Raw genomic sequence first — 16,690 nt, 5'->3', positions numbered from 1 at the left:
AAGTCATCTATCTGATATTCTTACCTTCCTTCCTTCCTTCCTTCCTTCCTTCCTTCCTTCCTTCCTTCCTTCCTCCCCTTCCTTCCTTCCTTCCTTCCTGCCTGCCTCTTCCTTCCTTCCTTCCTTCCTTCCTTCCTCTTCCTTCCTTCCTTCCTTCTTTCCTTCCAGCACAGTGCAACTTTTGCAACCGACAACATGAATAAATGTAGCTCTGCCATGGAAATTCCTCTTAATCTATCCCTCCCAGTCCACCAGTGATGTTCTTTGGCATTTATGCATTTAGGCCAATCCGCTCAAGGGGCCTTTACAACAGTACCGTTGCAATCAAAGGCACAATTTCCTCCCTGAATTCCCTGAAGCTGATTTTGGAGCAAACGATATACAGTGGTCCCTTGACTTTCGTGGGTCCGACTTTTGCAGAAAGGCTATACCACGGGTATAGCCTGCTTCTGCCCCAGGCTCCAAATCCCTCCCCTTTAATTCTAGGAGCGTTGGTACGTTCCACTTGAAGCCGAGCCTTGCAGGCGGACAAGACCACCCTAACCTGCCCGAGGGGGAGGAGCTGAACACATTGTTGGTTCAGGGGGGCACGCGCTAAATGCGGGGATGGCTTTCCACCGCCATCGCTTACTGCCGCTCGCCATCTCCCTTAGTGGTAGCGTCTAACCTCTCAGCTGACCGGCCTTGATGCCTCTTGCCTTGAGCTACCAGTGCTGCCGCCGCCGCCATTGCAGATGCCGGCAGCGAGCACAGCGGATGCAAAAAAATTGCCAAAATCTCATGTGCGTGTGTGTCTCCTCGCATGCGCTGGTAGCTAAATCTCACACAGGGAGACACACACATGAGAGGGAGATTTCAGCAAATTTTTGCTTCTGAGCATGCGCGGAAGCAAAAAAAAGATGGTGAAATCTCATCCGCGTGTGCGCATCCCCTCACCACATTTTACTTCCTGCGCATGCAAATTCTCACTCCAGATGCTCACACAGGCACGCCAGAGACACAGAGCTGTGCACGAGCGGCAACCCCTGCCTGTCCGCCACCCTTTGACCATTCCTGCAAGGAAAGCCGCGGTGGGCCGGTTCTTGGAACCAGTAGCGCTATAATCGGCAAATGCTGCATCGCGCACACAAGCACACGCCCAGCTCAGTAGTCAAGGGTTTTAGAACCCAACTACTGAAGTCTGGACCCGATTTCAGAATGGACTTTCGTGGTGTTAACTCTCAAATGACCAGCGCTGAAGGAAAAAAAGAAGTTACGGTTATTATAAGCTCAACAAACAGCCCAGGAAAGAGAAGAAGAGAAGAGCACACTTAGAGCTTGTCCATGCAGCCTGGAGGAAAAAGAAGACAACCTCCTTTTTACACAGCAGCTCATTGGTCTCGAATTGATGGCATGGAGAGGTGACACACACATTACCCATAAGGTGGCACACACATTACCCATAAGCCCCGACTGAGCTAAGGGGGGCTTTATGAGACTCAGAGGACCCAGCCCTGCCTCTTGCTTCGATGTTGATGCACACTTTCAGCATTAATGCGCTGTTTCCAAGAGAAAAAGCCAATGGGGGAAACGAGCATCCTTCTTCTCCGGTATCTCAGGAGCAATGAAGGAAATAAATGCTTCTTCTTTGGAAAATGGGTCCTTTCTGCTTCACTAGCAGGAGGGAGCAACCCCATCCTTTAGACTCAGCAATGGTCAGCAGGAGGCTATTTAATATAAGTTTGGTTCCAGGTCTCTCTTTGGAGCACATGTTTTTCCTCCTTCCCCATGCCATTAAGCAGCCTCCAATGTTCACCAAAGTTTTGCTCACTGTGTAAAAAGAGTTGAAAACTTGTGACAAAAAGCGCCTGCCACAGTTTTCCGATCACGAATGGCACTCGTTCCCAAGTTTGGCCAACAGTTGAGGTAGAAAGAGACCCAGGGGAGGAAGAAGGTTAAAGTAGACACACACAGAAATGAGATGGATGGAAGGGGTGGGTGAGTGGGAGAGACAACAGTCTGCACGAAAACCAAGCAGGCCGAGAGGGTTAGTTCCAACAGGATGTCGCCCAAACATCTGCGGAAGGAGAGAGAGAGAAAACAGGACAGTGGCTTGTTCACTCCACACGCTGTTGAGTTACTCGGATTAGTTTCCCTGGAGAACCCTCTGCTTCAAGGCAAAGGGGAGGTGGGAGTGAAATGACAATGGCCTTGGGTGTTGATCTTCTGGGAAGCCAAAAGCCAAGGGATGATGTTGGCCTTCTCAAATAGTAGGCGGGCGGGGTGGCGATGGTGCCAACTCAACCAAAATTTGAAGCCAGGGATGTCCAACCTTGGCAACTTTTAAGACCTGCAGACTTTCAATTCCTAAAATTCACCAGTTCTGGGAGTTGAAGTCCAGAGGTCTTAAATTTGCCAAGGGTGGACACCTCCCTGTTCTAGGTAGTCCTAGAAAATCCTTCCTTTCTCATGGCCGCCAACTCAAATGGGAAGGTTAAGCAATCTTTCTTGTACGACCTAAGGCCAAATTGTTTGCTTCCGTGCTTTTGAATAGCAACAAACACACTCCGGATGTAATGCTAAGATACTTCTATAGTGGTACCTCTACCTAAGAATGCCTCTACTTACGAACTTTTCTAGATAAGAACCGGGTGTTCAAGATTTTTTTGCCTCTTCTCAAGAACCATTTTTCACTTACAAACCGGAGCCTCCGAAACTGTAACCGGAAAAGGCAGGGAGAAGCCTCCGTGGGGCCTCTCTAGGAATCTCCTGGGAGGAAGCAGGGTCGGAAAAGGTGGGGAAAAACCTCCGTGGGGCCTCTCTAGGAATCTCCTAGGAGGAAACAGGGCCTGAAAAGGCAGGGAGAAGCCTCTGTGGGGCCTCTTTAGGAATTTCCTGGGAGGAAACAGGGCCTCCACCCTCCCTTATTTGCTTTTACATTAATTCCTGTGGGAAAAATTGCTTCTTCTTACAAACTTTTCTACTTAAGAACCTGGTCACGGAACAAATGAAGTTCATAAGTAGAGGTACCACTGCAGTTGGGAAATCCATGTCTCTTGCTCTCTTTTTTTTTATTTTACAAAAATCTGCACTAACCCTACAGATTTACGTGGTTGGTAAATCCACAGGAACTGAATTTAAATATGCCTGGGATAAACATATATCCATCCTAAGATAAAATACAGGAAATAGTATAAGGGCAGACTAGGTGGACTAGGACAGTGTTCGCTGGCTGGGGAATTCTGGGAGTTGAAGTCCAGATCTCTTCAAGTTGCCAAGGTTGGGAAACACTGGACGAGGAGGTCTTTTTCTGCTGTCAATCTTCTATGATTTTATGTTTCTATGTTACACTTAATCTCTCCTGCACATGGGTATATCCAGAAGGTATTTTTTGTTTGCAATATGTGCTTGGAGCAAAAACACACCTTATAATAATAATAATAACCCCTGAACAATGGAAACAAACAATTGAGCCTGGCACCCCTAAGCCCTCACAGAAGAGCAACTGAAGGATGAATTTAGTTGGGTTGCATGCAGACACAAATGTGTTGAACAAAGGTTTTTAAAAAGAATAATAACGAGAGGTTATAGAAGGAAAAATTTAAGTTATGAAAATTCAGGGGTTCTGAATGAGGGGAAAAAATGGTATTGTGATTCTAATTTGGTTTTTGGGGTTTTTTGTCCTGTGCAGAATTTGTTAACTAATCAGAACAAAGGCTGTGTTTTGTTGCTGTCATTTAAATGTTTTACCTTCTGTTCACCAGCGTGGACGACATCGTCAGCACCATGCAAGCCACATGACAAAGTCACATGATACGCACGCACATGATTTGGTTGAAAGGAAAGTGGAGGAAGTCACATGAAAAATACAAAAAAAAAATAAATTAAAAAAATGGATGTAAACAATGGGCAAAAAAGAATCAACAACATTTACAGATTAAAGTCTAGGCAAAAATCAAATTAGCCATTCTATAGAGACACCAGAGCAGACAGTTAAAAGCAAAACGAAATGAAACGAAAATCCATCGATCTTAAAACAAAACAAAACACCCCACAAGATTATTATTGAACAAGGCCCTTGCAGGGGAGGGGCTGGGGGGGGTTAGGCAGAGCGATGGGGCTGCAGATTAATGAATACCAAGTCAGAGAAAGAGTCACAAAAATATCACTAAGAGAGAGAAGGCTTCCTCTTCACAAGGAATTCCTGGCAACAGCCATAAAACAGGAGGGGAGAGGAGAGGAAAGGAAAGGAGGAGAGGAGAAGAAAGGAGAGGATTGGGAGTAGACGAGGAGAGAAGAGGGGAGGAAAGGAAAAGAGAGGAGAGGAATGGAAAGGAAGAGAAAGGAAAGGAAGAGAAAGGAAAGGAGAAGAGGGGAGGAAAGGAAAAGAGAGGAGAGGAATGGAATGGAATGGAAAGGAAGAGAAAGGAAAGGAAGAGAAAGGAAAGGAGAAGAGGGGAGGAAAGGAAGAGAAAGGAAGAGAAAGGAAAGGAGGAGAGGAGAAGAAAGGAGAGCATTGGAAGAGGAGAGAAGAGGGGAAGAAAGGAAAAGAGAGGAGAGGAATGGAGAGGAGAGGAATGGTATGGAAAGGAGAAGAGAGGGGAAAGGAGAGGATTGGAAGGAGAGGATGAGAGAAGAGCAGAGTAGAGGAATGGAATGGAAAGAAAAGAAGGGAAGGAAAGGAAAGGAAAGTAGGAACATTGTTTTAATAGAGCAACAAGTCATTCATCCAAAAGGACACTGCAAAGAAGTCAGTCAGCTTCTAAAATTTAAGGCAAATGCAGTGGGGCTGCCTTCCTTTGGGTGTCTCCTCTTCTCTGTAAGAATAGAAAAACAAAGGAAAACCCACAGAATCCGCCCCTACCAAAAAACCCTTCCCACTCTGCTAGATGTGTAAGCAGGAAGCTGAACGGAGAGGGTCTAGAGGTGGGATCCAGGTTTCTAGCATCGGTGCACCAGGCCAACCGTAACAATCCCATTACGATGGGTCGAGTCTTCGGGGCTGAGCAAAGACTCTCAAAGGCTCAATCAAGAATTCCGCTCTACGTGGAAATTCCCAAGCACTCGGGGCTCACACCGTGTGTCCAAAGGTCTTTCCCCCGGTTTGGACAGCAGTGAAGGTAGACGCCCCAAGTGCCTCCTTGTCCCATCATTTAAAGATATTCCAGTACAGCATCATTGTTACTATGTGGTACAAACGGTATTTGTGGTTGCCATATATGTTAAACTACCAATTGTAGTTTGTATTTTTGCAGTTGCAATATCTCTTTAAGGACTTTGGCTGGTTCGCCATAAGAGGGCGCCAGCACTCTCTCCTGTCGATGATGCTGGATAGCTCATTCACCTTTTTGCCTTTTACGTTGAGGTGGGAGTATATTCTGCTTCGTGCTGCTATATGCGGTTTGTTGATTATTTCTGCTTTGTGCTTGTAGATATGTAGACATGTAAATAATACTTGTTTAGCATACTAAGTCTGTGTTGTTACTGGCTGTATCACACATCCACCTGAACTCTGCTCCGCGTATGTCGAAGGTCTCGTAGCCTAGCTGCACCGAGACATACGAACAACCATCAAGCCACTTTCTCCCCTATGACTTAACTTGCACACTGCAGTTGTTGATGGAGGACTTTTACACCACCATAATTCAAACATTTCAAAGGCCAGCCATTAGAAACTATGTCCAAGAATTTCACCTGCAAGGTCTTTTCAGTCCTTCATCCTCGGACTCTTTGGATCATGGCACTAGAACTCTCCAAAACCCTTCCTTATCTAACTATACAGTGTTCCCTCGATTTTCGCAGGTTCAAACTTCACGAATAGCCTATACCACGGTTTTTCAAAAAATATTAATTAAAAAAATACTTCGTGGTTTTTTCCCCTATACCATGGTTTTTCCCACCCAATGACGTCATATGTCATCGCCAAACTAATAATTTTCGCAAATAAATTTTTTAAAAAAATTATTGTTAACAAATAATTATGTGTATAAATATCAGGATCACTAAGTGTCATATTCAATGGTGAGTACCAGTAATAATGGTGAGTAAATGGTTGTTAAGGGAATGGGAAATGGTAATTTAAGGGTTTAAAGTGTTAAGAGATGGCTTGTGATACTATCCATACCCAAAACTGGTGTATTTACTTCCGCATCTCTACTTCGCGGAAATTCGACTTTTGCGGGCGGTCTCGGAACGCATCCCCCGCGGAAATCGAGGGAACACTGTAGTCTGTTCTGATCTGGCTCTCAAACAGGACAAACCCTCTGTAGTTAATTACCATATTTTTTGGTGTACAAGACACATCTGTTTCCTCCCTAAAAGAGGTTTTCCAAGCCCTAAGTCTTTGCAGGCTTTATGTATGATTGTACGTAACAGGGTTTTAAATTGTTTTTACATTGTCTTTTTATTGTTGTAAGCCAGCCCGGAGTCCTTTGGGAGTGGGCGGAATACAAATGTAATCAATAAATGAATTAATAAATAAATCTGGTCTACATCTGCTGGCCAACTGAGGCATCAGAGACCCCGTGATCGAAGGGGACCCCCGAAATGGCTGGGATGGCCAAGGGGGGCAAGAGAAGAGAAGGAAGCCGTTCTGCTCCTCTCAATCTGGCTCTGCGTTTTCAGATTTGATGGGGATGCTGCGTTGCCGTGGCAACGTGAGGGATAGATAGATAAAGACACATAAAGGCGAAGCCTGCTGGGAAGATAAATGATGAAGGGAAATAAAAGGCAGAGGGGAGAAAGAGAGACAAGGACTAATGAGGAAGAGGAGGAGGGAGACAAAGGGAGAGAAACTTTGCCCTCTGGGGTTTGCCATGCAAAGACCGACTGCGGGCGTCAAGGTTGCAACAGCTTTACTCAAGCTGGTGCCCCCACCTTCCCAGTAGTGTGTGTGAGCCCCCCCTGCCCTGGGGATGATGGGAATCGGTCCCTCTGAAGGACACACACACACATATATTTGCAGTACTTTATTTGTATGTGGGAGACACATAGAGGAGCGGTGTTTCGCTTCCTAAGAGCATCGGAAATACAGTGATACTTCGTCTTACAAACGCCTCATCATACAAACTTTTCGAGATACAAACCCGGGGTTTAAGATTCTTTTGCCTCTTCTTACAAACTATTTTCACCTTACAAACCCACCGCCGCCGCTGGGGTGCCCCGCCTCCAGACTTCCGTTGCCAGCGAAGCGCCCGTTTTTGTGCTGCTGGGATTCCCTGAGGCTCCTGTCCATGGGAAACCCCACCTCCAGACTTCCGTGTTTTTGCGATGCTGCAGGGGAATCCCGGCAGGGGAATCCCAGCAGCGCAAAAATGGGCGCTTCGCTGGCAACGGAAGTCCAGAGGTGGGGTTTCCCAGCGAGGGGAGCCTCAGCCAAATCGCAGCATCGCAAAAACACAGAGGTACGGAGTTGGGGTTTCTCATGGAGGGGAGCCTCAGGGCAATCCCTGCAGCGCAAAAACGGGCGCTTCGGCTGTCAAAAGGGGTGAATTTTGGGCTTGCACGCATTAATTGCTTTTCCATTGATTCCTATGGGAAACATTGTTTCGTCTTACAAACTTTTCACCTTAAGAACCTCGTCCCGGAACCATTTAAGTTTGTAAGACGAGGTATCACTGTATGTCTTTTCCGATGTTCTCAGGCGACCTCTATGTAAGGGTCGTTCAACCCCCAAAGGGGTCCCGACCCACAGGTTGAGAACCACTGCCCTAACCCTGGCTCTAAATCCATCCGAACTCACCTGAATTCAGATACTTCTTCCTGTCTCAACTTTAGGGCCCACCTGCCTATAAAATGAGAGGACGACCCAAATCTACGTCGCCGGATTCCGTTTCGCTGTTGAACAAGATTTTCTTCCAAAAATCTTGGCAACAAAAGCATCAAGGAAGCGCGATTGCACGGCTTAAGGTTCCACCTCTCAAAAGCTTCTGGAAGTTTTCTTTAATATATATATATATTATCCGAGATGGGATTTAGGAGCCATTCACGGTCGTTCTGCGTCTTCCCTTCTCAATCTTTTTTTAATTTAATCCCCGAAGAAGCAGTATAAGCTGATCACGACATTAAAACCAGGGTTTCTATTTTCGGGTGCCTTCCATTGATGAAATTTTACTCTCATCCCTTCTCTCTCTCTCTCTCTCATTTAATTTCCCTGAAAAAATTCAGGTAATAACATCCTGGCAATTACATTCAAAAGGTTAACAGCTCAATCACAAGGAACCCGAGAAATCTTTCACCGCAAACGTTCCCTCTCTCTCTCTCTCGGTCTCTCTCAAACTGCAATCAGTAGAACCTAATGAAATATATATTGCTTCATGGCTTCCATCTGGCCCTTTGACAGCATTTTATTTATTTATTTTAGGAAAGAGGGAAGGGGACTTTATCCTGCAGCTGAAGAGTTTGCAATTGTCAGGAAAGGTCTCCTTGGTTCTAAGTTGCTCCTCTCCTTGTTTAGTTTCCAACCATTGCTTCTTGTTCTACCCTCAGGTGCTTTGGCGAATAGCTGGACTCCCTCTGCACCAAAGACAAATTCCTTGGGTGTGAAATCACACTTGGTCATTAAAGAATTCTATTCTATTCTATTCTATTCACAGTAACTGAATGTAAACATGCCTGGGATAAACATCTATCCATCCTAAGATAAAATACAGGAAATAATATATGCCCTGGTCCGACCACACCTAGACTGATCTTCAGCTATTGTTAATAAAGAACCAGGATTCCTAATATCATATTAGGAATACATTCCAAGACCAGGGGAGTCTTAATACCACTCTACTATGCCCTGGTCCGACCACACCTGGAGTACTGTATTCAGTTCTGGTCACCACACTTCAAAAGAGACATTGAAACTCTGGAGAAGGTGCAAAAAAGAGCAACCAAGATGATTAAGGGATTGGAAACCAAGACTTACGAAGAGACACTGAGGGAACTGGGCATGGATAGCCTAGAGAAAAGGAGGGCCAGAGCGGACATGATAACAGTCTACAAGTATACGAGGGGATGTCACAGAGAGGAGGGGATCACTTTATTCTCCAGGGCACCAGAGGGCCGGATGAGGAACAACAGCTGGAAGCTGACCAAGGAGAGATTCAACATGGAGATAAGGAGGAACTTCCTGACGGTCAGAGCAATCAACCAATGGAACAACCTACCAGCGGACGTTGTGAACTCCAACACTCTGGACATTTTTAAGAGAAGATTGAACTGCCACTTGACTGGTGTACTATAGGGTTCCTGCTTGGGCAGGGGGTTGAACTCAATGGCCTTCATGGTCCCTTTCAACTCTAACAATAAATAAATAAATATAAGGGCAGACTAGATGGACCATGAGGTCTTTTTCTGCCGTCAATCTTCTATGTTTCTATGTTTCTGTTTCTATTCTATTCTATTCTATTCTATGGGGAAAATACATCGACAGGGCCCTTGGGCTTCCCGTCCTCACCCTGCACCTGCTGCTCTGCCAGAGTTAGACAGTGTGTGTGTGTGTGTGTGTGTGTGTGTGTGTGTGTGTGTGTTGGGGGGGGGTGTCCTGGAGCATATAAAACGTGAATGGGAGGCAGCTCCTTCATGCGTGCTCTTTGCAAAGCAGACATTTTCATGTCGTCCTGGACCGAGTTGCACTTGCCAGCCAGGGTGCTTCGTGCCTGCTTCTATATATCGCTGGGTCAGCAGCCGTTTCCAGGAACAAATTGATGGGGAATTCAGGCCGGATGAAACAATGAAGATCTCCTACTTAAACCTGCCTGAATTTACTGCCGTAAAGCTGCGGCGGAAGCTTAGGTGGCTTTAAAAGCCAATTAAGTGAGCTTGCAGAAGCTGCTAAATCTATCGACGGATGCAGGATGGGACAGGACTAAGCGGCCGGGGTTTTTCTCCCCAAGCACCGTGGGAGAGAGATCTCGCCCTCTCTCGCCTGAAGCTGAGAAACAGAGAAGCAGATTGACGGCAGAAAAAGACCTCCTGGTCCATCTAGTCTGCCCTTATACTGTTCCCTGTATTTTATCTTAGGATGGATCTATGTTTATCCCAGGCATGTTTACATACAGTTCCTGTGGATTGACCAACCACGTCTGCTGGGAGTTTGTTCCAAGCATCTATGACTCTTTCAGTCAAATCATATTTTTTCACGTTGCTTCTGATCTTTCCTCCCAACTAACCTCAGATTGTGTCCCCTTGCTCTTGTGTTCACTTTCCTATTAAAAACACTTCCCTCCTGAACCTTATTGAGCCCTTTAACCTATTTAAATGTTTTGATCATGTCCCCCCTTTTTCTTCTGTCCTCCAGACTATACAGATGGAGTTCGTGAAGTCTTTCCTGATAGTTTTTGTGCTTAAGACCTTCCACCATTCTTGTAGCCCGTCTTTGGACCCCTTCAATTTTGTCAATCTCTTTTTGTAGGTGAGGTCTCCAGAACTGGACAGAGTATTATTTCAAATGTGGTCTCACCAGCGCTTTATACAGCGGGATCACAATCTCCCTCTTCCTGCTTGTGATACCTCTAGCTATGCAGCCAAGCATTCTACTCGCTTTCCCTACTGCCTGACTGCATTGTTCACCCAAGCTTGATTTTCCAAAGCAAACATATCTTTTTTTCTTTTCATTTTTTTCCCTCTTTCTCCTTTTTTTCTTTTCTTTTTTAATTTACCTACCAAAAGGAACTTTCATTAATTAGGCTTATTGGGACATATATAATAAAGTATTTGGACTTTCCCCCTTGAATTGATATAATCTTGATCCCAGTAACAGTTCGAAATTTAGGATTTAGTTGATATGAAAAGGAATATTTGCTTTCTCTCTCCCTCTCTCTCTCTCTCTCTCTCTCTCTCTTTCTTTCTGGTAATGGGCAATTACTATAAAAGTGGGGTTAAGAAATATACATGAAAATGTTATTAAGGATAAATGGAGATGCCTAAATGTATTGGATGTGATGTGATTAGAAAAGAAACAGCCAAAAAAGTGCATTAGCTAACAGCTTTTTAAATGCATATAAGAAATTTGAGTAATTATATTTTATCCAGATGTTAAATGTAAAGGAGGCAGCACCTGATGGATTGTGAATACCGAATTTAAAAAGACGAATTAGTGTAATGTGATTTAGGATTGATGGTATGTAAATTTGCGTATGTATTTGGAGTGGAAAAGTAAAAATAAATTCTTTGCCACAAGAAAACCTCTCCAAACGAGGTATTTTTTTGCAAAACTGCTTGACAGGTAGTTCTTTGGCTTACAACCATTCAATCATTTGAATGAATTCGAAATTTATAAGGGCACTGAAAAAAATAACATTTTTTCACACCAAACAACTGCTGCAGCCGTGGTTATTTGATCAAAATTGGGATATTGGCAACTGACTCATATTTAAGATGGTTGTAGCATGCTGGGATCATAGGATCCCCTTTTGCAAACTCAGTGGGGAATAATAATTAATAATTTAATAATAATAATAATAATAATAATAATAATAATTTATTAGATTTGTATGCCGCCCCTCTCCGAAGACTCAGGAAGGCAGATTCACTTTAGAACTGGAGTGATTCGCTCAACGACTGTGGCAAGCTGGGTTGTAAAACAGAGCAAAACTCACTGAGCAAATGTCTGGCTCAGCAATCAAATTTCAGGTTCAGTTGTGGCCATAAGTCAAGAACTATCTGTAGCCTTCGAGCCAAGAGAATAAAAGCTCGAAGGCCAAATTGGTGGGGTTTTATTTTCTTTAGATTCTTCTAATCTCTTTGTTGTGGTTCAGCCTGGGACCCCTCCGGGAATGGCTGATTTGCTGTCGGTGTCCAGCTCAGAGGCTGAGGACCAGGAGGGGCAGACTGACGACGAAGCTGAATTCCAGGCTGAAGATGAAGGACAGCCAGAGTTCCACCAGGGGGAGCTCTCCCCAGCAAGCAGCCTGGATTCCCTGGGGGAAGATGCTAGTGACTTCATAGATATGCGACAGAGGAGAGCTAACGAGAGAAGAACGCAATTGGCTAGATATTTCCAGCATTAGAGGTCACAGCTGGGTTTGGGTGTGGTGCTCTTGGGAAAGGATAAAAGGCGGCCCCACCCTTCCTGGCTTGTGGAGTTTTATCTTGGAGATTCGTGAGACCTGTCTGTGAACTTTGGTGGCTACAATCCTGGTTTGTGCCTTGGACTCTTGAAACCTTGGGGGGGTGTGCCAGCAAGAAGCTTTTGGAATTGACTGGACATCAGGACCCTGTTGTAAAGTATTGTAACCTGTCTGCTGTGAAGACAGGTTTTCCTTTGTGCTTATTTTTTCCTGCTATAAATTACTTTTGGATTTTACCAGAGTGTCTGGCTGTTTTTTCAGTGGGTGTGGAGGTCTGGGAAAACCCAGACAGAACACTCTTATGCCAACCACTGTGAAAATATTGACTGACACCCTCACAATCCTGGACCTAAACTGTCTCAACTCCGACCCTCAAAACGTCGCTACAGAGCACTGCACACCAAGACAACTAGACACAAAGACAGGGTTTTTTCCCTGAATGCCCTCACTCGGCTAAACAAATGATTCCCTCCCCGCTGTCAAACTATTTACTACATCTGCACTTCTATTTCTACTAGTTTTTTCTCATCATTCCTATCATCCTTTTCCTCCCACTTAGGACTGTATGACGGTAACTTGTTGCTTGTATCCTAAGATTTTTATTAATATTGTTTCTTCATTGCTTATTTGACTCCTAGGACAATCGTTAAGTGTTGTACCACATGATTCTTGACAAACGTATCTTTTTCTTTTATGTACACTGAGAGCATATGCACCAAAGACAAATTCCTTCGGTGTCCAATCACACTTGGGCAAGAAAGAATTCTATTCTATCCTATTCTATCCTATTCTATTCTATTTGATTCTTGACAAATGTCTCTTTTTCTTTTATGGACACTGAGAGCATCTGCACCAAAGACAAATTCCTTGTGTGTCCAATCACACTTGGCCAAGAAAGAATTCTATTCTATTCTATTCTATTCTAATTCTATTCTATTCTAATTCTATTCTATTCTATTCTATTCTACTGTAATTCTATTCTATTCAATTTGATTCTTGACAAATGTCTCTTTTTCTTTTATGGACACTGAGAGCATCTGCACCAAAGACAAATTCCTTGTGTGTCCAATCACACTTGGCCAAGAAAGAATTCTATTCTATTCTATTCTATTCTATTCTAATTCTATTCTATTCTATTCTAATTCTATTCTATTCTATTGTAATTCTATTCTATTCAATTTGATTCTTGACAAATGTCTCTTTTTCTTTTATGGACACTGAGAGCATCTGCACCAAAGACAAATTCCTTGTGTGTCCAATCACACTTGGCCAAGAAATAATTCTATTCTATTCTATTCTAATTGTATTCTAGTCTAGTCTAGTCTAATTCTATTCTATTCTATTCTATTCTATTGTAATTCTATTCTATTCTATTTGATTCTTGACAAATGTCTCTTTTTCTTTTATGGACACTGAGAGCATCTGCACCAAAGACAAATTCCTTGTGTGTCCAATCACACTTGGCCAAGAAATAATTCTATTCTATTCTATTCTATTCTAATTGTATTCTAGTCTAGTCTAGTCTAATTCTATTCTATTCTATTCTATTGTAATTCTATTCTATTCATTTTGATTCTTGACAAATATCTCTTTTTCTTTTATGGACACTGAGAGCATCTGCACCAAAGACAAATCCCTTGTGTCCAATCACACTTGGCCAAGAAAGAATTTCTATTCTATTCTATTCTATTCCCTATTCTATTCTATTCCTATTTCTATTCCAGTGTAATAGTAATACGATCCTAACGGCTGATAGTGTGCGCTCTACAATTCTCACAACTCAACAACAGGATCTGAACAACAACAACCACCACAACAACCACAAAGATTCTTGGAAGAGGAAACGGAAAAGAAGGTTCCAACTCAGGGGCATGGAGGAGGACCAGGTGAGAGGTGAAGGATGGGCAGTTGGCCGGAGAAAGGGCTGAGGTTGCCAAGCAGGGGAAGACGGGAGGAGTCGGGCATTTTACTTACGGACTGGCTGGGTCTTGAAGTCGGAGAGGGAGCTGATCTCTCCGGTGCCTTTGCCGTTGATGGCCGTCAGTCGGATGGCGTACATGGTCTCTGGCTTCAAGCCGATGACCGTGAAGATGCCCTCGGTGTTGGCTGTGGCAGGAGAGACGGAGACATTTCACTCACTGATCCAAGTAACGCCTTCAGTCCAAATGGGGATTTGGGTGGGGCAGTGATGGCGAACCTTTTTTTCTTGGGGTGCCAAAAGATAATGTGCGTGCACTATCGTGCATGTGTAAGTGCCCACACCCATAGTTCAATGCCTCAGGAGGGCAAAAACAGCACCCCCTGCTCCCCCGGTGGCTCTCAGGAGGCCGGAAACGCCCTGTTTCCCAACTTCTGGTGGGCCCAGTAGGCTCATGTTTCACCTTCCCCAGGCTCCAAAGTCTTCCCTGGAGCTGAAGGAAGGTAAAACCGCCCTTCCCTATCCCCCTGGAGGCTCTCTGGAAGCCAAAAACACCCTCCCAAGAGCCTCTGGGTGAACCAAAAATCAGCTGGCCGGCACACACATGCACGTTGGAGCTGAGCTAGGGCAATGGCTCGTGTGCCAGCAGATATGGCTCCACGTGCCACCTGTGGCCCCCGTGCCATAGGTTCGCCATCACTGGGGTCGGCAGACAGTCCGAGAGTCACCAGGAAGAACCAGCTCTTGCCATACAGACTGCAAGAGGTTTCTCCCCAAAATGAACCAGCAACATGAGCCGGGGTGGCGCAGCAGGTAAGGTGCTATACTGCAGGACACTGAAGCTGACTGTAGATCTGTAGGTCAACAGTTCAAATCTCATCACCAGCTCAAGGTCGACTCAGCCTTCCATCCTTCCGAGGTGGGTCAAATGAGGACCCGGATTGTGGGGGCAATAGGCTGGCTCTGTGAAAAAGTACTATTGCTAACAGGTTGTAAGCCGCCCTGAGTCTAAGGAGAAGGGCGGCATAAAAATTGAATGAATGAATGAATAAATAAATAAATATTCAATTCAATTCAATTCAATTTATTAGATTTGTATGCGGCCCCTCTCCGAAGAAACAAATAAACAAACAAACAAACAAACAAACAAACATGTACATGACAGTTCAACCATCCAGGCCAAAAGTATCTGAAAAGGTCAAATCGTGGCAACTGATTTTCATTTTGACTGAAGACGTTGCTTGAATGCAGTGAAGGGTTACCAAAGGTTTTACTACCACACTGTGGTCGTGGATTAGGCCGGACGCCCTGCATTTGCTTGCAACATCTTTCGGTGCAAATTGGGGGCTCTGGGGTGGAGCTCGATTTTCGCTACCCCACTGCGTTCCCCCCCCCATCCGGGCAGTAGCCCACCCCTGCTTGAATGAGTAACAAAACATCTCGTTTAAATAAACGGTGGTCCATTTGCCACCGTTTTCCCTTTTTGAGATGCTTTCAGCCTGGATGACTGACCCTTCATTTGCATGAATCCCCAGGAATCCATCCAACTTTGATTTAGGCTGAAGACATTTCCTGTAGGTGGACCTAGGCTTTGTTTCCCAATGAAAGGTCAGCATTCGTTTTGGGGAGAAATGATGTGCTTCTTAGAAGAACATCAACAGAGCTTGGGAGTTATTTTTGGAGTCGCTGCTGTTTCTTCCTCGTTGCTTTATTGCGGTGACATTTAGGAATTAATGTTTTCAGATTGTTGGTTCCGCTTTCATGTTTGGGGGAAGGGGAAGAGAAAAGTTGTAAATACGACCAATAAAAGGATGAAAACAGACCTCACTTATCAACCAGGGTGGAAAATTTGCAAGGTTGCCCCTTTCCTGCTTCCGCCCACCCCATCTTTTCATTCCGCTGCAGTATTTCATCTTTTATTTCTGTTTTTATTTTATACACCGTATTTTTTGGAGTATAAGATGCACCTTTTTCCTCCCTAAAAGAGGCTGATAATTTGGGTGCGTCTTATACTCTGAATGTAGCCTTTTTTTCAGCCATCACAAGGTGATTACAATCTTCCCAGCTTTTACCTTGCAGGCTCTTTCATTGTTACTCTCTGCAAAGAATGTTTTCCAAGCCCTAAGTCTTTGCCTGTTTTTTTCATTGCTCTAACTTGCTCTGAATAAGTTTCTTTCCAGCCCTAATCAAGTGCTAACAATGTTCCCTGCTGTTATTGGCTTGCAAGCTCTTTCTTTGTTACTCTCTGCGAAGAATGTTTTCCAAGCCCTAAGTCTTTCCAGTTTTTTTCATTGCTCTAACTTCCTCTGAATAAGTTTCTTTCCAGCACTAACCAGGTCCTAACAATGTTCCCTGATGTTATTGGCTTGCAAGCTCTTTCATTGTTACTCTTTGCGAAGAAAGTTTTCCAAGCCCTAAGTCTTTGCAGGGTTTTTTCATTGCTTTATTTGTTCCGAATGTTTCTTTCCAGGTGCTAATGATGTTCCCAGCTCTTACTGACTTGCTAGCTCTTTCATTGTTACTCTTTGCGAAAAATGTTTTCCAAGCCCTAAGCCTTTGCAGGGTTTTTTCATTGCTTTATTTGTTCCGAATGTTTCTTTCCAGGTGCTAATGATGTCCCCAGCTCTTACTGGCTTGCTAGCTCTTTCATTGTTACTCTCTCGAATAAGGTTTTTTTAAAGCCCTAACCAGGGGATAAAATAATGTGCTGAAGCTGACCAGACTAAGGAGGCTA

At 44.3% G+C, this 16,690-nt stretch overlaps 1 protein-coding gene across 7 annotated transcripts in view; it reads right to left on the bottom strand.

Annotated features, from left to right (window-relative positions):
* Nucleotides 1–16,690, bottom strand: part of NCAM1 (neural cell adhesion molecule 1) — a 158,657-nt gene that overhangs the window by 16,253 nt on the left and 125,714 nt on the right. For all 7 annotated transcript variants that reach the window (XM_070765592.1, XM_070765593.1, XM_070765587.1 and 4 more), the window contains one exon: nucleotides 14,013–14,144. In XM_070765592.1, coding sequence (XP_070621693.1) covers nucleotides 14,013–14,144 — 132 coding nt within the window. The remainder of the gene's footprint in view (nucleotides 1–14,012; nucleotides 14,145–16,690) is intronic.

This window comes from Erythrolamprus reginae, chromosome 12 (assembly GCF_031021105.1).
Source record: "Erythrolamprus reginae isolate rEryReg1 chromosome 12, rEryReg1.hap1, whole genome shotgun sequence".
Taxonomy (NCBI): Eukaryota; Metazoa; Chordata; class Lepidosauria; order Squamata; family Dipsadidae; genus Erythrolamprus; species Erythrolamprus reginae.
Note: the sequence above shows the minus strand (reverse complement) of the source record. Positions and strands in the feature narration are given on the sequence as shown.